Genomic DNA, 21,236 nt, shown 5'->3' with positions numbered 1-21,236 from the left:
TTGCCCTTCTGTTTTCAATTTCATCATTTTTGCTCTTTTCATTATGTTTTACCTACATAAATAATATGATTATTTTCAAAGCTTGAGTCCTAAAGCTTTATTTTATTAATGTTTTATTTAATTACTCTAAAAGACTGACATCAATTTTTATTAATGTTATATTTAATTATTACTCTAAAAGACTAGGCAAGATTGATGAAATGGTACTTTTCAGACTGCCAATTAAAAACACACTCTAAAATAAATAATCTGATATTTATGAGGAGAAAAGATGCTAGAGGAGTTAATTATTGCAGACTCCTTCATTTTTAATTCTTCAATGTAAAAAATAAATAAAAGGATATTGGTGTAGTTCTCTGCACAGGCATTTCCAAGAGCCAAAATGCTTTTTAAATAAATATTTACCGACAACTCATTATTCAAATGATACCACACAATGTGATTATGAATTAAAAATTATATTTACCAAGTACTGTTTAATATGACTAGCATAAATTAAGTTCCTACCACACTCCAGGGACTATGCTGAGTGCCTTATATGCACATTATCCTATTCAGTTATTGAAATCTTATGACAAAGATGCTCTTATTACTCATTTTACATATTAGGAATCAAGACCGGGAAAGTCACACAAGAAGCCCAAATTACTCAGCTGATAGATGGTAGAGCCAGAATTCACACCCTTGAAGCTTAACATCCTCAATTAATTGAAATATGGGAAATTTCAATCTAGTAAAAACATATTAAGAAAAAAAGGGTATTTAGAAAAATCAGAACTATAAGTCTTATTTCTTTTAGCTACAACAATGGGAGCTTACTTTTTAATTTACAGATATATATAAATAAGGAAGCTATGAACAGATGTATGGGTGTGGCAAGTGTAGAATTTTGTAGCAACCTCTAAAATTTTATAGCAACTTTTGGCTGCTTTTTGTGGGTCATCTGCCTCATGAAGGGAGGGGAAGAAGGCGAGAGCTCTCCTCTGCAAGTTCCTGACTTTGAAAGCTAACTGCTGTTAGCCCACCTGAGAGCTAACATCAGCCTTCCCTTTCTTCCCTTCTAGCTTTTCACTCTTTCATAAACACATAATAACCTGTACTGGGTTTGTTCTCCTTCGACATGATGCAGTATATTTAAACATGATGTAGAACTATCAATATTTTGAACAAAATATGCCTACTCCTATTCCTGACTCCACATGTCAATTTGAACTGTACCCTGTTCTCACTGTGGCATTGAGATTTGCAAAAGCTCTCCCTAGAGTCTTCTATGAAGCTCCTATCACATTGCTCATTCCCTGAAAAGTCTCTCACCTGCCCAAGCTCTTCATTGAGGTTGGATGTTCTGGCCATCGCATAAAGATTATTTTGTTCGTAATGCATATCTTCATCCTGCAAAAAAATGAAAAATACAGTCCAAACCAGAATTAGAATGAGGCTCAAAATTTCTTGTAGAAGGCTGACCCTGACATTGGTATTTCTATGTGACTAACATTTAAAAATAACCCATAATGGACAGTGTAGAATACTTAGATTAACCCAATAGGTTATCTTCTCTCATACAACAGGAGAATCAATTTAGGAAAAGCAGAGGCACCTGTGTTGGTGAATAGGGATCAAAAGACTTGGCTTTCAAATTCTTGGCTCTGCCTCAGCCAACCTGCGTAAGTTAGTTAGCATGTCTGTCTCTCATCTCACAGCACTCTACAAAATTAAATGAGAATACACCTGGAAGCACTTTGTCTCACTTCTTGGCAGTTAAAATATTACTGTCTGGCTGGGGGTGTGTAGCTCAGTGGTGGAACCCTTACCTAGCATGATGAGATCCTGGGTTTGATGCCAGCACCACCAAAAGATAACATCAACAACAACAACAACAACAACAACAAAATGTTCTCCTGCAAATGATTGCCATCCAATGGCACAGTAAGAAAAAATTTTAATATGCAACATTTAGAAATAATTTTATTTCAAAGACAAATACCTAAAGGTAATAATTAAAAATTATACCCCCATTCAAACTGTTTAAATTAGTTTAGTCTCCAATTCATTAAATATTAATGTCAATACATGACTGACAACCTAAAAAACTTTTAATTAATTTGAAGTGATTCTGGAATGATTGCCCAGAATCTATCATTCTGGCCATGATCTGTAAGCCTCTTTCACTGTTGAGTATTTTGAATTTTATTGGATCAACTATCTTTCCATACTTGCTACTATCTCATAAACCTTTTTCAACAGTTAGAAAAAAAAAATGTATGAAAAAATGATGTCCTCAAGATTAACACAAAGGTCCCAGCATTACTGAGCCAGGTTGACACCAGTGCTTGTCTTTCTGTTGAAAGCGTCCCTGGCCCAGTGGCTATACTAGCCCTGTCACAAGGACTCAATGACATTAGTTCTTTGATATCAAATAAAAGCCATGGCTCAAGAGAGAATTTTTGTTTAGATTTCTGATTTTAATACTCACCCAGTTTATAAACTGGGCCTGAATGAATTTCACAGTTTCCAGAGTTAACAGCAGACTGATGGGAACAAGGTTATGGTACAAGATAATGAATACCAGTATATCAAACACATGGTTGTGGGGGGTGATACCTGTGGAGAAAATCAGCAGAACTATGTCACAGCTTCAGACAATGGTTTCATTTATCCTCATTTGAATTACCACTTTATTAGAATTGTGGAATTTTTCCATGAAAATCATGATTAAAAGTGGACCCCAAAATGAATATTTTTATGAAAATTAATCAAATAGCAGCCATGCATGAGGAGTATGGGAAGCACCGAGATTCAAGATCCCCCTGCTCTCAGGGAGTTCAGGATGAGGCCTGAGGAAAAAAGCCGGGTCAGTGAAGATGGTGTGAGGAATTCCATGGTGGCACAGAAAATTGAGCATGGTGACAATGACATAAAGAAAAGGGCCAGCATCTCAGACAGGAACCTCTCAGAAAAGGAGATGAGCGGAGTTTGAAGGAGAAGGAAGTTTGCTAAAGGCAAGAGATACGAGGAAGGGAATGAGGAGGACATTGCAGCTGGAAGTAACAGTGGGTGTGAAGTCAGAGACAGACTTCACTTTAGTTAAGGAAACTAAAACATGTGCGTATAAATAGGTACCTTATATTATACTTTTTAAAATTCAACAAAAGTAGTGAAGGCCAAAAAAGAGGTAAATGGGAGGCTTTGTAAAATCTATACATATACTCATATTTCGAAGAGACGTTTGTGTGTTTGAGACAGTAATTTTCCAATAAGAAATTCAACCTAATTTCAAAGAAAGTGACTTTAAAATATTTAGAAGGTGTTCAGGGGATATGTACACACTGAATTATATATATGTTTTTCTGAAAACTTGAATCTCAATCTTATATTTTGTTTATATATCTGTGTTACATGGGGTATGGGGTATAACTGAAAAGAGATAGCCAAATCATTTTGTAGAAGTGTTACATTTTGCTGAACACAAATTCATATAAGTGAATAAAACTAAATAATTATTTTAACTTGTAAGTTAAAAATCTTGTATTCTTTTTTTTTTTCTTTTAGAGAAACATACTGGTAATGTAGGACAATTGGAGCAAAATCTAGATTTCTAAATTACATCAACTTGAAAGTAAGTCACATCTTTTCAAACTCTATGACCTCAAGTTTACTAACATTTCCTTATTTGCCATGATTATACTGTTATATTTACCTTAGATTTGTAAATCAGTCATTTAAGAAAACTAGAGGTAGATATTTTACTGTGACCATTTTATGGACAGAGAAACCAAGACAAAACTTTCAGTGTTTTGCCAAGTTTATTAATTATTGAAAATGCAGTTATAATTTTAATCCAACAAGTGTCCTCTTCTTTTGAACTAGAGTATCCTGGGCATATTGATATAGTCTGGAACCAATTCCAGGTTCTTTTTCCAAATATGCCACTCACTACATCTGTACTTTTTGGTTGCCATATGGAATCTCAGTTTCGCAGCAGTAAGTCAAGAAATTGGACTAGAACATTATAAAGTTCTATGTCAACTCAAAAATTATTTCTTATCGTTATTCAATTAATTATTGAGTCTCTGTTATAAAAAAAAAATGTTCTTGAAGTTAAGGGTACAATGATTCCTGTCCTCAAAAATGCATAATCTAGGGCTGAGGCTGTGGCTCACCGGTAGCACACTTGCCTGGAATGTGTGAGGCACTGGGTTCGATCCTCAGCACCACATATAAGTAAATTAAAAAAAAAAAAAAAGTCCATTGATAACTAAAAAAAAATATTTTTAAAAAATTGCATAATCTAGAGAGAAGATGGCAGAGCAAATCTAGGCAGCAACTCTTGATCTGGCCATAGCCCAGAAAAACATGTAGTGAAAGACCAACTGATAAGAATGATGAGCAACAGAGTAAACACTCTAAAACTCAATATTGGACATCTTGATATTTGGAGGGACTTGGAATTTGGTTACCAGAGCAGAAAATAAGGATAGAAGTCCTTGACCCAAAGAGACAAAGAAGAAAAGGAAAAGCCCATAAATTTACTTCCTTAACAAAGTTGGAAAGAAAATGAAACCAAGTCAAAATGGGACAGAAGCAGCAAAGAGTGAAGGGGATCACAGAGTGTGAGCTAAAAGTTGTGCTGGGGCAGGGCAATCATTCTGTAAAGTCCACAGCTAGCCAATCTCCCTAGAAGAAAGTAAACCAATACAGCTTCTCCTCACCTACAAATAAAACCACAGGGAAAGTTTCTGAATGGTCTTGTCTGAGTAATCCATCTGGAAGTGCAGAGAGATCTTTATTAGTTGAATGCTGCCCAAACCCCTCCCCTTCACTGTGGACAAGGGAAGTGGAGTGGAACTGACCTGACAACAAATCACACCCAGGGAGTGCTAAACCCAACCCAGTGCTCCCCAACAGCCTCCACAGGAGTTGAGGCAAAGATGGGCTGACACCCTAACCCCATCACACTGATAGGTAAAATGCCAGTGATCTGCCTCAGTCGTGGTGGAAGCTTCCACGCCAGTATGTCCACAGAAAGTCCGCACCCAAAGGATCCACATTGCAGACAATTGCCAAGTGCTTGGCTATAGCCACTGCAAAAAAAGTCCAAGCAGAGGGGAGTGGGCACTCAGCAAATCCAAAACTGCCAGCCATGTAGGAGTTCAGAAAAATGACGGTCAACTGTCACTCTCCCCAAGTCACAGGAAAGGTATCCCAGTGATCTCCATCATCCAAGTGGAGGCTTTTAACCCACAGGCCACCTACAGAGAGCCTTCATTCACAGGCCCCACAATTGTAGTCAGAACCCCACCCCCGTTGTGTGTTAGCTTCCATATATCAGAGAGAACATTTGACCTTTATTTTTGTGAGACTGGCTTATTTCACTTAGCATGATAGGCTCCAGATCCAACCATTTACTGGCAAAATGACATAAAGTCATTCTTATTTATGGCTGAGTAATATTCTCTAGAGTATATATACCCAGTTTTCTTTACCCACTCATCTGTTGAAAGACACCTAGTTTAGTTCCATAGCTTAGCTATTGTTACTTGAGCTGCTATAAACATTGATGTAGCTGCATCACTGTAGTATACATGTATACCTTCAGATTTATACCAAGGAGTGATAAAACCAAGGTCAAATGGTGGTTTCATATTTAATTTTTTGAGGAATCTCCATTTTGCTTTCCAGAGTGGTCCCACCAATTTCAGTCCCACCAGCAATGTGAGAGTGTGCCCTTTTTTCCACATCCTCATCAACATTTATTGTTGTATTCTTGATTGTTGTCATTCAGACTGGAATCAGATGAAATCTCACTTAATTTGCATTTTCAAATTGAACATTCTTTCATATATTTGTTGAGCATTTGTATCTCCCCTTCTGTGAAGTGTCTGTTCAGGAGAGGCACTTGGGTCTGAATTAGAACAAGATATATTCCATGCTTATATAATTATGTCAAAATGTATTCTACTGTCTTGTATAAATAAAAAGAACCAATAAAATAAATAAATGGAACAAAAAGTGTGGGGATTTCTATGAAAAAAAGAAGAGCAAACTATGGAGTAAAAAAAGATTGAGGTGAAGGGAGAAGGAATGGGGAAAGGGGGCACAGTGGAATGAAATTGACCAAATTATGCTATGTACATTGAATATAACACAGTGGATTTCATCATTGTGTATATCTATAAAGCATTAATTAAAAAACAATAAATTGGGCTGGAGCACTCAGTGGTAGAGTGCTCAGTGGTGGAGCACTTGCCTAGCATGTGTGAGGCTCTGAGTTCGATTCTCAGCACCACATATAAATACATACATAAAATAATGGTATATCAACAACTAAACATATATTTTAAAAAATAAATAACTAGGAGAAAGATCAGGAGCATAGAGGAAGGGAAACAGGAAGAGTAAAGAGGGCAGTGAAGAGAGACTACTAGGGACTAAAATAAAGCAAATTATATTCCATGCATGTTTAGCTACGTCAAAATGAACCTCACTATTGTGTATGACTATAATGTACTAATGAAAACATTTTTAAAAGACATACATAAAAATCCACAATCTAGGGTTGGGGGGCAAATAAACAATAATCATGAAACATGGAAATGGAATGAATTCTATTATGTATATTATAATAGAACCAAATAGAACTCCTAAGTAAAAAGTCTGGGAGAAGTAAGTCATGAAATGCCACAGGAGAAGATACTGCCTCATCTTGGCCTAATTGAGCAGTGTTAGGTGTTTAGGTGAAAGGGACCAGAGGTGAATTTGAGGCCCAAAGGAGCATTGGACAAAAGGCCTAGAGGTATCAACAGCCAGTTAATGTAAGGTTCCTGCAAGATACCAAAAAGCAAGCAGTACTTTGTTAATGGAGATTAGGTCCTGAGGAGGAAGTAGGAGTATATTATACCATAGGAATGGATGAGGTAATAAAGGTCCTGGTATTGGCATAATGGAGGAGGCTTAACTTGACCCTGTATGCCAGGAAGCAGGAAATATTTTTAGTAACAGCTACAGGATCTCCTTTGCAACTACTCAGCTCTGCCACTGTGACATTAAAACAGCCTCAGACAACACAAAAACAAGTAGGCATGGCTATGTCAATAAAACCACTCACAAGTACAAGCAGTGGGCCATTAAGCAGTGATATGCCAATCCAGTGTAGGCAATAGAATGCCACTGAAGTAAGTGTCACGTGTGCATAACTACTTTTTATATGGACACTATAGTGACCAGGAAATAGAAACAATAAGAGTCCTCTCCTCTTTCAAGAAGTCTGCAGAGGGCTGGGGCTGTAGCTCAGTGGTAGAGTGCCTGACTTGCACATATGAGGCACTAGGTTCGATCCTCAGAACCACATAAAAATAAATAAAGATATCGTGTCCACCTACAACTAAAAAAATGTATTATGAAAACAAACAAACAAAAAGAAGTCTGACAGAAAAGGGAAGAGGAGGTTATTTATATGGCATACCAACCTTGACAAATTTTATAGAAACCAAAATATCAGTAACTTTTGTTCAGTTTGAACATAAACTTATTTTTTTATGTCCAAAATAAGATGATGTCATAGTTTGGATGTAGCGTGTCCACCAAAAGCCCATATGTTAAAGGCCTAAGGGTGAACTTTTTGGTTAATGGTGGAAACATTAAAGGTGGGGGGTACTGACAGGAAGTTCTTAGGTCATTGGATACATACCTCCAAGGGGAACTGTGGGACCCCTAGTCCCCTCCATCATCTCTTTGCTCCCTGTCTCTGAATGTAAGCAGCTTTGCTCTACCATGAAATGCTACCTTAAAACAACAAAGCCAACTGGAACCACTAAATTATCTGTATTAGTCAGCTTTCCATTACAGTAATGGAAAGCTGACTAATACAGATAATATTAACACTCTTGTGTTAGAGCAAATTGAAGAAGGAAATTTAAATCCAGATTGCCTTTTGAAAGTAATCTAAAATCTACAACACTGAAAAGCAAAACTGGACAGGGAACATCTGGAAATCCCCATGGCATAAGAATAAACCTGTCTCAGGTTTTGATGCTATCTACAGAGATTATAACAGTTTATTTATTCCTAAAATGCTCCCAAACAGGTCTACATAAGGGAGGTTAAAATAGTTCAAGATCCTCAAAGACAGATTATAAAAGCCAGAAAGTATATAATGCTTTACTCTGAAACATAGAAATACATTAATTTTTAAAAATGCTGAACTTTTAATGCCATATACTAGTTCATTTTAAGACTGTAGAACGAATCAGACGCGCTTTTCCTATGTTCATATATGAATACATGACCAGTGTAACTCCACATCATGTACAACCACAAGCATGAGTACTCCATGTATGTATGATATGTCAAAATACATTCTACTGTCATGTATAACTAAAAAGAACAAATTTAAAAATTTTAAAAATACTTTACTTACAGCAAATTGATTTAATAAATGAATCCCCCCCCCATTCAATGCCCACTGTCCTCATTTTCTCATCAATGTACATCACACACAAAACTGTATTAACCTGATGAGGTAGGTATCATTCCCAATTTCAAATGAGGGAAGCAAGGCCTAGTGAAGGAAAAGCCTCATCAAAATTCTTATAGTCACCAAGTGTTAGAGCTAAAGACTTGGACCCTTGTGTGTCTGGCTCACATTCTTGTGCTTCTTCCCTGAGTCCTGTCTCTCTCCTGTATTTTGGAATGCCATAACTATGTGTAATTGTCATAATAATTTTTAAACAATCTTAAGCCATATGTCCCATAATTGACTAATATTGACAATATATAGAGAATTCAAAAACCCAACAGCAAGAAAGCAACCCAATTAAAAAATGGACAAAGGCCATAAACAGACATTTCTCAAAAGAAGACATAAGTATGTGAAAAAATGCTCAATATCACTAATGATCAGGAAAATGTAAATTAAAACCACAATGAGTTTGCATACTACATCTGGTAGAATGACTTTTATAAAAGAATAGCAAGTAGTATCAAGGAATGATAGAAAAGGGAACCCTTGTACACCATTAGGGGGTATGTAAATCAGCACAACCATTTTGGAAAATACTATGGTGTTTCCTCAAAATATTAAAACTAGAGCTATCATATGATCAAACAGTTCCTCCACTGGGTATATATTCAAAGGAAAGGAATTAATGTGTGAAAGAGATAAGGCACTCTTGCGTTTTTTGCAGTAGAGTTACAAAAGCCAGGGTACAGCATCAACCTAAGTGTCCTTCAAGCAAAGAATTGATAAAGAAAATATGAGACACACACACACACACACACACACACACACACACACACACACACACACCCCGCACAGGAGAAATACTATTTGGCCTTAAAATATAAAGCAATATTGTCATTTGTAAAAACATTGATGAAATTGAAGGCTATTGTGTTAAGTGAAATAAGTCAATCACAAAAGGGCAAATACTGCAGCACTCTTATGTTTAGAATCTAAAATGTCAGTCATTGACATAGAGAGTAGAATGGTGGTTTCCAGGGTCTGGGAGATAGGGAGAATGACATAATGGAGGTCTGTGTTAAAGAGTATAAAGTTTCAGTTAAACAGGAGAAACAAGTTCTAGATATTGATTGTACAGTGATGACTATCATTAATACTAATGCACTGTGTATTTGAAAATTGCCAAAAGAGAAGCTTTTAAATGTTTTCAGAATAAGAAAATAGTATGTGAGGTTAAGGATATAAAAGTTAGCTTAATTACATTATTCTACAATGTATACATATCAAAAATCATATTGCACTGCATATATAAAGGCAATTATTTCTCAATTAAAAGTAAAGCTTTAAAAAATAAATAAAGATTTAAAATTTTTAAGAAGGGAACATTGTTTCTAGTACTAATTTACAATCACTTTCTCAAAAAAAAAAAAAAAAATGACACCAGCCAAAATTGTTAGAATAAGTATCCTCCCTTTTAAACAAAAGCAGGGAAACAAGTCTTTAAAGTCCCTATTTTAAAAGCATAACTTCCCAAAGTGGCAGCTTCTTGAACTCTTAAACACTTACCACTAATTCCCATGTACCAAATGTTTTCCAGGTACATTTTGTTCCAAATTGTGGCTCCCACACAGCTCACTGCAGATATCACAAAGAGTAGTAGCAACAAAATGAGGATCTGCATGTTGGTTACTTTCTCAACCTGTGATCTCTTGAGAGGTGATTTGACGGAATTCTGCACAATAGCACATTTATTCATGTTCACACAGCATGCACACATGCACATATATCCAAAGAACAAAATACACACACATACACAAACACAAACATACACACACATACAGAATTGTACTGTAAAAACAAGATAATTGCAATTTGGTAATAAATATCTGGTAAGAAATAATTTTGAAAAGCTGAAGAAATATCTAAAATGAGAGGTATAATATGAACCTGCCTTTAAATTTCAGAGTAATAAAGAGGAATGAGCCTCCTGAATTCAAAAGATATATACTAAACTCCCTCACTTAATATAATCAGAAGGAAACATCCAGAATCAGAAAATTTGTCATCACAGACTATTTTACCTGCATCAATTTGGTTTCAAATCCAGTGTAAATGACTACACCAATGATCCACTGTGTATTTTTCAGCTGTGTACCTCTCAGCAACATCTGGTCAGGACCAACTGAAATAGGACTAAAAATAAGAAAGAACATTTATAAAGTACCAAAGAAGTCCTTTTCTCACAGTGTGATAAAAAAGCATAGGCCTTGTTATGGTTTGGATAGAAGGTGTTCCCCCAAAGCTCCTATGTTAATGCAGGAATGTTCAGAGGTGAAATTATTGGATCATGAGAATTGTAGCCTGATCCATCTGAATTTGAATAGACTGGGTAGTAACTGTTGTTGGGTGGGGTATGGTTGGATGTAGGTATTCTGACCATGGAAATAGACAGGGGAGCATTCCCCCAGTGAGCAAACTCCCAGGGAGTAACTGGAGCCCTGATTCCCAGGATTGGAATGCCCAGCCTCCTCCCTGTGAGGTAATAAGACAATTATGCAGGCACTACCTGGTTTCCTTAACCATGTCCTTGGAGAGAAGGGGCTCTGTGTTTGTATTAACCTGGACCTTATCTCAGTTAGCTGGCACTCGGGTTAAAGAAACACTAATTAGAACATAGTCATGGTAACAGGAGGTATGTGTTCTTTGAGTTCACTTCTGCACTTCTTCTTCACCACTTCACTCCTCTCTGCTCCTCCTGTCTGTCTGCTGTGTCTGTCTGTTCTTTTGTGCTCCTCCTCACAGGTTTTCTCCACAGGTGATCCTTTACAGTTGGAGAAGGTGGGTCACTGAAGGTGTACCCCAAAAGGGCTCATCTTCCCTGTGGTCGGTCTCTCTCTCTCTCTCTCTCTCTCTCTCTTTCTCTCTCTCTCTCTCTCCCCTTCCTGACCATGCCATGAACTGAGATGCTTTCCTGCCCTAGGACCTCACCCTGTGATGCACAGCTTCACCTTAGGCCCCAAGCAATGGAGTTGGCCATATTTGAACTGAGGCCTTTGAAACCATAAACCCCCAACAAACTTTCCTTCCTCTAAATTGTTCTTGACTGATATCTGGCTTCAGTGACACAGAATTTAAAACCAGCCTCCACCTTACATATATTTCTTTTTGGCAACTTCAACTCTGGAAGCAAATGACAATAAAATAGATGTTTCTTTATATAGTCACCTATTTCTAAAAGAGCATGAAAATAATTTTTCTTTGGTGTCTACCGCTCACCATTCCAAAGTCATGATGATCATAAATTTTAGATAGAGACTATCTCTTATGCCTAGAGTGCTTATAAAATTTGGAAAAATAACAGACCCAGAACAGCTAAAGCAATTCTAAGCAGGAAGAATGAAACAGGTGGTATCACTATACTAGACCTTAAACTATACTACAGAGAAATAGTAACAAAAAGAGCAAGGTACTGGCACCAAAACAGGTTGGTAGACCAATGGTACAGAATAGAGGACACAGAGACTAACCCACAAAATTACAACTATCTTATATTAGACAAAGGTGCTGAAAGCATGCACTGGAGAAAGAATAGCATCTTCAACAAATGGTACTGCGGAAACCTGGAAATCCATATGCAACAAAATGAAACTGAATCCCCATTTCTCACCATGCACAAAAGTTAACTCAAAATGGGTCAAGGACCTAGGAATTAAACCAGAGACTCTGCATCTAATAGAAGAAAAAGTAGGCCCTAATCTTCATCATGTGGGGTTAGGCCCCAACTTCCTTAATAAGACTCCTATAGCGCAAGAATTAAAACCAAGCATCAACTAATGGGATGGATGCAAACTAAAAAGTTTCTTCTCAGCAAAAGAAATAATCTGTGAGGTGAACAGAGAGCCTACATCCTGGGAACAAATTTTTACCCCTCACACATCAGACAGAGCTCTAATATCTAGGGTATATAAAGAGCTCAACAAGATAAGCACCAAAAAAAGCAAATAATCCAATCAATAAATGGGCCTGAGACCTGAACAGACACTTCTCAGAGGAGGATATACAATCATTCAACAAATACACGAAAAAATACTCATCATCTCTAGCAATCAGAGAAATACAAATCAAAACTACTCTAATATATCATCTCACCCAAGTAAGAATGGCAGCCATTATGAAGACAAACAACAACAGGAATTGGCAAGGATGTGGGGAAAAAAGGTACACTCATACATTGCTGGTGGGAGTGCAAATTAGTGCAGCCAATTTGGAAAGCAGTATGGAGATTCCTTACTGATAAGCTGGGAATGGAACCACCATTTGACCCAGCTATTCCTCTTCTTGCACTATACCCAAGGGACCTAAAAACAGCATACTACAGTGACACAGCCACATCAATGTTTATAGCAGCACAATTCACAATAGCTAAACTGTGGAGCCAACCTAGATGTCCTTCAGTGGATGAATGGATAAAAAAAATGTGGCATTTATACACAATGGAATATTACTCTGCACTAAAAATGAATAAGATCATGGCATTTGCGGGGAAATGAATGGCATTAGAGAAGATTATGCTAAGTGAAGTTAGCCAATCCCAAAAAAATGCTGAATGTTTTCTCTGATATGGGGGGGGGTGACTCAAAGTGGGGTAGGGAGGGACAGCATGGGTGAAAATTACCTCTAGATAGGGAATAGGGGTGGGAAGGAAAGGGAGGGAGAAGGGGATAGTGGAAAAAGACGATCATCATTATACAAAATTCATGTATGAAGATGTGAATTTGATGTCAACATATCATATATACAAACAGAGATTTGATAAATTGTGGTATAAAGGTGTATTAAGAATTGTAATGCAAAAAAATTATGAATGTAATGTACTCCACTATTGTCATGTAAGAAATAATAAAAAAAAATCAGCTTAAAAAAAAAATTGTCCGAGAACGTTTTGTAGACCAATGCCTGTGTATCAATTTAGTAACCTATAGAAGGGATTGCATGGGGTAATTCAGAGCACAGAAAACAGGTTCAGCCTGCTATATTTACTTGTCCTCCTTACCTCCGGCACTAGATTGACCCGCCATATAAAATATGTTCCTAAAAAGTCTACGAAGTGCATAGGCCTGGAGCAACAGTAAAGAAGACCTCTCCGTTATGATCAAACCAAGTCCATTTGGCTTATCCTTGGTCACTTTCAAAACCATGTTCTTCTCACTGATTTACTCCATGTGATAATGCTCAGTGCTTATAGTCAAAGATAACTTGGAGTTGATTTCTCTATCCATAGCATTTATTGGTTGCTATTGTTTAAATATGAATAATGTTCCCCAAATGACCACGTGTTAAAGCCTTGATCCTCAGGGTGGTGCTATTGGGAGATGTTGGAACCTATAGAAAGTGGGGGTTGGTGGAAAGTCTTTAAGTCACTGGAGGCTTATGGAAGCAATAGTGGAAACTTAACTCTTCCTAACCTTGTTCTCTGTTTCCTGGCTCATGACATAAGCAATTTTCTCTGCCATTCACTCCCTCCATGATATGTCACCCTTGCCAGAGACCAAAAGTCTACCCAATCTTGGGCTAGAACTATGAGCCATAATAAACTTTTTCTTTTTTACAGTTAATTGTTTCAGGTATTTTATTACAGTAACATGAAATTGACTAACACAGGTATCCTGATTAAGAAAATGCTGTATCGTTTCCTTATTTTCAATATTTTCACAGGAGCTTCAGGGTATTTCAAAGTCAAGGAAAATGTAAATAAGTATAATGCTTTCAAATGTTATTAGTGGACAGAACAGAAACTGCAACAAACTGTGCTCCAGAAGAGGGAGAAAAAATACTTGAGAAGAGAAAAATGATACCTTTTACCCCTTAAATACAAGGTTCCAACAAAGTTATTAAACTGACGATCAGGTTCTTCACATTCAATTTTTCCATCTAGGTTTACCAATTGTCCTTCCTTTATTATTCCAGCAACTTCTAATGATGCCTATTTTTAAAAAACAGAATGAGAAAAATAAAAATAAAAGTTTTATATACTGGCAAAGCTTCAAGTCTCCAATAGTTAGTAAAAGATGATGATGAAAGTCAACTAAGAATGTTAAAATACCCAACCAAATTTTAATATAGACTTTTCTAGAAGACTTTGACAAAGTGAAATTTTACAAATAATTTTAATAAAATTGAAATGGGTGGAAAGTCAAATTTTATTCTCTACTGAAAACTTCACTTTTTAAAGTTCAACCATCATAATCTAACACCATATAATGTCTGGTACATTTATGTATGTAGCTGATGATGCTTGTTATGGTTTAAATATGAGTTGTCTCCCCAAAACACACATGTGAAACAACATAAGAATTTTCAGAGGTGAAATGATCAGATTATGAGAATTATAACCTAATCAGTGAATTAATCCACTGATGTTAATTAACAGGGCAATAACAATAGGTAGGGTGTGGCTAAGGAAGTAGGTCACTGGGAGTGTGTGCCTTGGGGTTTATGTTTTGTCCTTTGTGAGAAGACTTCTTTCTGCTTCCTGGTTGCCTGTCCTGAGCTGTTTTTTCTCCGCCCCACCCTTCCTCCATGATGTTTTGCCTTACCTTGGGCCTGGAACTATGGAGTTGGTTGACCATAAACTGAAACTCTTGAAACCTTGAGCCAACATAAACTATTCCTCTTCTAAATGGTTCTTGTTAGGTCTTTTGATCAACAAAAAGCTAACTAAAACAATGCTAAATTATGGATCATATTTTGAATAACAAGAATATAGAACAGGGGTTCAAAACTTTTGTATGCATCAGATTCATCCTATGACATCTGATGAAAATAAAGTTTGCTGAATTCATCCCCAGAGTATTTTTATTTAGTGGGTCTAAGGTTGAGTGGCACAATTTGGATTTCTAACAGATCCTAGAGGATGATGATACTTCTGGTCCCGAGTTAGGACTTGGAGAATCATTGAACTTTATCCCCAAAATATCTCAACCTTCCATAGAGAAAAGAATAAAATCAACATCAAGAGATAGAATCAACTCAATAAAATCCTGGCGAATCGAATACAAAAGCATATCAAAAAAATTGTGCATCATGATCAAGTAGGATTCATCCCTAGGATGCAAGGCTGGTTCAATATACGGAAATCAATAAATGTAATCCACCACATCAATAGACTTAAAGACAAGAACCATATGATCATCTCGATAGATGCAGAAAAAGCATTCGACAAAGTACAGCATCCCTTTATGTTCAAAACACTAGAAAAACTAGGTATAACAGGAACTTACCTCAACATGGTAAAAGCTATATATGCTAAACCTCAGGCTAGCATCATCCTAAATGGAGAAAAACTGAAGGCATTCCCTTTAAATCTGGAACAAGACAGGGATGCCCTCTATCACCACTTCTTTTCAATTTAGTTCTTGAAATACTAGCCAGAGCAATTAGACAGACAAAAGAAATTAAAGACATAAAAATAGGAAAAGAAGAATTTAAATTATCGCTATTTGCGGATGACATGATAATATATTTAACAGACCCAAAAGGGTCTACAAAGAAACTGCTAGAGTTAATAAATGAATTCAGCAAAGTGGCAGGATATAAAATCAACACGCATAAATCAAAGGCATTCCTGTATATCAGCAACAAAACTTCTGAAATGTAAATGAGGAAAACCACTCCATTCACAATATCCTCAAAGAAAATAAGATACTTGGGAATCAACCTAACAAAAGAGGTGAAAGATTTATACAATGAAAACTACAGAACCCTAAAGAGAGAGATAGAAAAAGATCTTAGAAGATGGAAAAATGTACCCTGTTCATGGATAGGCAGAACTAACATCATCAAAATGGCGATATTACCCAAAGTTCTCTACAGGTTTAATGCGATGCCAATCAAAATCCCAACGGCATTTCTTGTAGAAATAGATAAAGCAATCATGAAATTCATATGGAAAAACAAAAGACCCAGAATAGCAAAAACAATGCTAAGCAGGAAGTGTGAATCTGGAGGTATAGCGATACCAGAGTTCAAACTGTACTACAAAGCAATAGTAACAAAAACAGCATGGTACTGGTACCAAAACAGGAAGGTGGACCAATGGTACAGAATAGAGGACACAGAAACCAATCCACAAAACTACAACTATCTTATATTTGATAAAGGGGCTAAAAGCATGCAATGGAGGAAGGATAGCATCTTCAACAAATGGTGCTGGGAAAATTGGAAATCCATATGCAACAAAATGAAACTGAATCCCTTTCTCTCGCCATGCACAAAAGTTAACTCAAAATGGATCAAGGAGCTTGATATCAAATCAGAGACACTGCGTCTGATAGAAGAAAAAGTTGGCTACAATCTACATACTGTGGGGTCGGGCTCCAAATTCCTTAATAGGACACCCATAGCCCAAGAGTTAATAACAAGAATAAACAAATGGGACTTACTTAAACTAAAAAGTTTTTTCTCAGCAAGAGAAACAATAAGAGAGGTAAATAGAGAGCCTACATCCTGGGAACAAATATTTACCCCTCACACTTCAGATAGAGCCCTAATATCCAGAATATACAAAGAACTCAAAAAATTAAACAATAAGATAACAAATAACCCAATCAACAAATGGGCCAAGGACCTGAACAGACACTTCACAGAGGAGGACATACAATCAATCAATAAGTACATGAAAAAATGCTCAACATCTCTAGCAGTCAGAGAAATGCAAATCAAAACCACCCTAAGATACCATCTCACTCCAGTAAGATTGGCAGCCATTATGAAGTCAAACAACAATAAGTGTTGGCGAGGATGTGGGCAAAAGGGTACACTTGTACACTACTGGTGGGACTGCAAATTGGTGAGGCCAATTTGGAAAGCAGTATGGAGATTCCTGGGAAAGCTGGGAATGGATACACCATTTGACCCAGCTATCGCCCTTCTCGGACTATTCCCTGAGGATCTTAAAAGAGCGTACTATAGGGATACTGCCACATCAATGATCATAGCGGCACAATTCACAATAGCTAGACTGTGGAACCAACCCAGATGCCCTTCAATAGATGAATGGATAAAAAAAATGTGGCATCTATACACAATGGAGTATTACGCAGCACTAAAAAATGACAAAATCATAGAATTTGCAGGGAAATGGATGGCATTAGAGCAGATTATGCTAAGCGAAGCTAGCCAATCCTTAAAAAACAAATGCCAAATGTCTTCTTTGATATAAAGAGAGCAACTAAGAACAGAACAGGGAGGAAGAGCATGAGGAAAAGATTAACATTAAACAGAGACGAGTGGGGGGAGAGAAAGGGAGAGAGAAGGGAAAGCATATGGAAATGGTAGGAGACCCTCAATGTTACACAAAATTACATATAAGAGGTTGTGAGGGGAAAGGGGGGGGGGAACAAGGGAGATAATTAAACAACAGCAGATGAGGTAGAGAGGGAAGATGAGAGGGAAGGGGAGGGGGGATAGTAGGGGATAGGAAAGGCAGCAGAATACAACAGTCACTAATATGGCATTATGTAAAAATTGTGAATGTGTAACTGATGTGATTCTGCAATTTGTATTTGGGGTAAAAATGGGAGTTCATAACTCACTTGAATCAAATGTATGAAAGATGATATGTCATGAGCTTTGTAATGTTTTGAACAACCAATAAAAAAAAAAAGAAGAAGGAAAAAAAAGAGAGAGAATCAAACTGTCATCCATCTTGTCAACAGAATTGAAAGATACAAGAAGACAGCTGATAAATTAACTATTTAAAATGAAAGACTTTTAATTCTAAATGTTATAATTTTCCAAATGTCAAACAAATGTAAAATGTAATACAAATATTTTGAGGCATATACACATGATATAAACCCACATTGAAATATTTTGGGATGAATTTCTGTTTATCAGGAGACACCTTAAAGAATGTTTCGGAACAAGTTAACAACTAGAAGAAGACATATGTAATATGTATAATTGACAAAGAATAAATATGAAAAATAAAGAAATTCTATAAATATCCCAATAGAAAAAAGAACAAAAACATTAACAAACAGTTCCCAGAAGCGAAAAACATGTACTTCCCGAAAATTCAAAAACAGATTCTCAAGCATACAATTAATGAATTATATTAGAAAGGGTTATCATCCCATTGATAGATGCTAAAAAATTAGTAAAAACTTTAACATGGATTGTAGAAAAAGTTTCTTAGTAATCTTCGAGTTAAAGCATCTTCCCCATGATGGTAGAGGATATCTACCAAAGCATGAAAGCAACTACCATGCATGACTATGAAATGATAGAATTTCATTAGTCAGAAGAAATAAGAAGTCACCAGTATTAACATGAAATTTATTTTTAATTGTCTGGACTTTTAGGCAATGAAATGAAATGGGGGGGGGAGTGATGAGGAATTTTTATTGGAAAGGAAATGTCAAAAATGACTCCACATTTTTTTAAAAAAGGAAATAGTAATAGAATTTACAAGGTGGTAAATTTTATGTTAAATTTCTAGAAAGCATTAAAACCTCAAACTCTATTCTAATACTCTCCTTTCTACTGTGTAAATACGTAAAACTGATGAAAAAAATGATCACCCTACTTTTAGAAAAATAATTGACTATTAGAAAAGCCTACACATTATATTTTAAGATCATAAAAATATGAGAGTTTAATAAGTTGATGGTAAGATCAATATGCAAAAATAAGTATCAATGTGTCACAATTAGTTTAACCATTCACATATAAGAGAACATGTGGCTATTGCAGATAAAACTGCTATAAATATTTGTACATAGCTTTTTTCGTGGATGTGAGCTTTCATTTCCCTGGGATAAATCCCCGGAAGTGCAATTGCTGAGTCATATGCTAGGTACATTTCTAACTCCATATCAAACTTAGAAATTGTTTCCCAAAGTAGCTGTACCATTATATATTCCCCACCAGCAATGAATGAATGGTATAGTTTTATGCATCCTCACCAGTGTTTAACATCACAACTATTTTTTTATTTTGGTTGTTCTGATGGGTATTTCACTGTTGTTTCAATCGTATTTTCTTAAAGACTAGCTAATGTTATAGAAAATATTTTCATGGACTTATTTGCCATTTGTATATCCTGTTTAGTTAAATGTCTCCTCATGTCTTTCACCTAGTTTCTATATGCTTTGATTTTTGTTCGATTTTGAGATTATTTACATATTATAGATAACAATAATTTGTCAGATATGTGGTTTGCAAATATTTTTTCCAAGTCCGTAGCTTGTTTTTGTTTTAAAGAAAAAATGTATATGTATGTATTCTCTTGATTTCTCTTAACATATATATAGTCTTTTTATTAGAGCATTATAGTTACACATAGTATTGGGGTTCATTTTGACAAAATCATATATACCTGGAGTTTGATTTACTCCATTTCAGGACTGATTCCCTTCCCTTATTCCTCCCCTCATCCCTTTCCCTATTCTCCTTCCTCTCTACTCTATGGATCTGCCTTTTATTTGTTTATTTATTTATTTATTATTGGTGCTTTCTACATGCACATAAAAATGAAATTCCCCTGTGATATATTTATATATGTACATATGTGATTTTGTTAAATTCATTTTACTTTTCCTCCCCTTTCCCTTCCTTCCTCTCTCCCTCTTAATTTCCTTCTTATACTCCACTGATCTTCCCTATATCTTTATGATATCTAATAAAGATACCCTCTTTCTCTTATTTTTCTCTAGCTTTTACATGTGAGAGAATGGAATTTTTGAGTCTGTCTTATTTCACTTAGCATGATACAATTTCATTATTCTTTGTGGAGAAGTAAAACTCATTGTGTATATATATATACCTATTTTCTTTATTCATCTATATATTAATAGGCATCTGGACTGTTTTCATAACTTGGCTGTTGTGATTGTGCTGCTATAAACACTGAAGTGACTTGTCACTACTATCTGCTGATTTCAGTTCTTTTGGATAAATGCCAAGGAGTCGGGATAGCTGGGTCATATGATAGTTCCACTCTTAGTCTTCTAAGGAATCACCATACAACTTTCCAGAGTGGTTGTACTAATTTGCAGCCTCACCAAGAGTGTATGAGTGTATCTTTCCTCTCTCATCCTCTCTAGTACTTATTTTTATTTGTATTCTTGATAATTGCCATTCTGAATAAAGTGAGATGAAATCTTTGTGTAGTTTTAATTTTCATTTCTCTTTGCTAAAAATGTTCAATTTTTTGTATATTTGTTGGACATTTTAATTTCTTCTTTTGAGGAATGTAATTTTAGTTCTTTTGCCTACTTATTAATTGGACTGTTTGTTTTGTTTTGGGGTATTAAGTTTTTTGAATTATTTATATAGTGTGCATATTAATACCTCGTCAGAGGAGAAGCTGGCAGAGATTTTCTTCCATTCTGTAGGCTCTTCCTTCATGCTCTTAATTTTTTCCTTTGCTGCACAGAAACTTTTAAACTTGATGCCATCCCACTTATCTATCTTGATTTTATTTCTTGAATTTAGGTCAGTGCCTGCACCTATATGATGAAGTGTTGGCCCTATATTTTCTTCTAGCATTTGCAAACTTTCCTATCTAATTATTAAGTCTTTGATTCACTTTGATTGAACTTTTGTGTAGGTTGATAGGTCATTCCTATATATATATGGATATCCACTTTTTCCAGCACCAAACACATATATTCTTATCTCTTAACACATATATATTTAATTTCTCTTAACACATATCATTCTCTTAATTTCTTTAAAATATACATGCTTGGATTTTTAAACAATTTTTAAAAAA

At 35.9% G+C, this 21,236-nt stretch overlaps 1 protein-coding gene across 1 annotated transcript in view; it reads right to left on the bottom strand.

Annotated features, from left to right (window-relative positions):
* The window catches only part of LOC114097622 (phospholipid-transporting ATPase IB-like), a 155,435-nt gene extending 134,566 nt beyond the window's left edge, over positions 1 to 20,869 (bottom strand). Inside the window, 6 exon segments of the mRNA XM_071611730.1 lie at positions 1,315 to 1,392; positions 2,474 to 2,601; positions 10,025 to 10,190; positions 10,540 to 10,651; positions 14,314 to 14,441; positions 20,813 to 20,869. Of these exon segments, the coding sequence (XP_071467831.1) occupies positions 1,315 to 1,392; positions 2,474 to 2,601; positions 10,025 to 10,190; positions 10,540 to 10,651; positions 14,314 to 14,441; positions 20,813 to 20,869 (669 nt within the window).
* Positions 20,870 to 21,236: the final 367 nt, after the last annotated feature.

This window comes from Marmota flaviventris, chromosome 4, assembly GCF_047511675.1.
Source record: "Marmota flaviventris isolate mMarFla1 chromosome 4, mMarFla1.hap1, whole genome shotgun sequence".
Lineage (NCBI taxonomy): Eukaryota > Metazoa > Chordata > Mammalia > Rodentia > Sciuridae > Marmota > Marmota flaviventris.
This window is presented reverse-complemented; position numbering and strand designations above follow the sequence as displayed.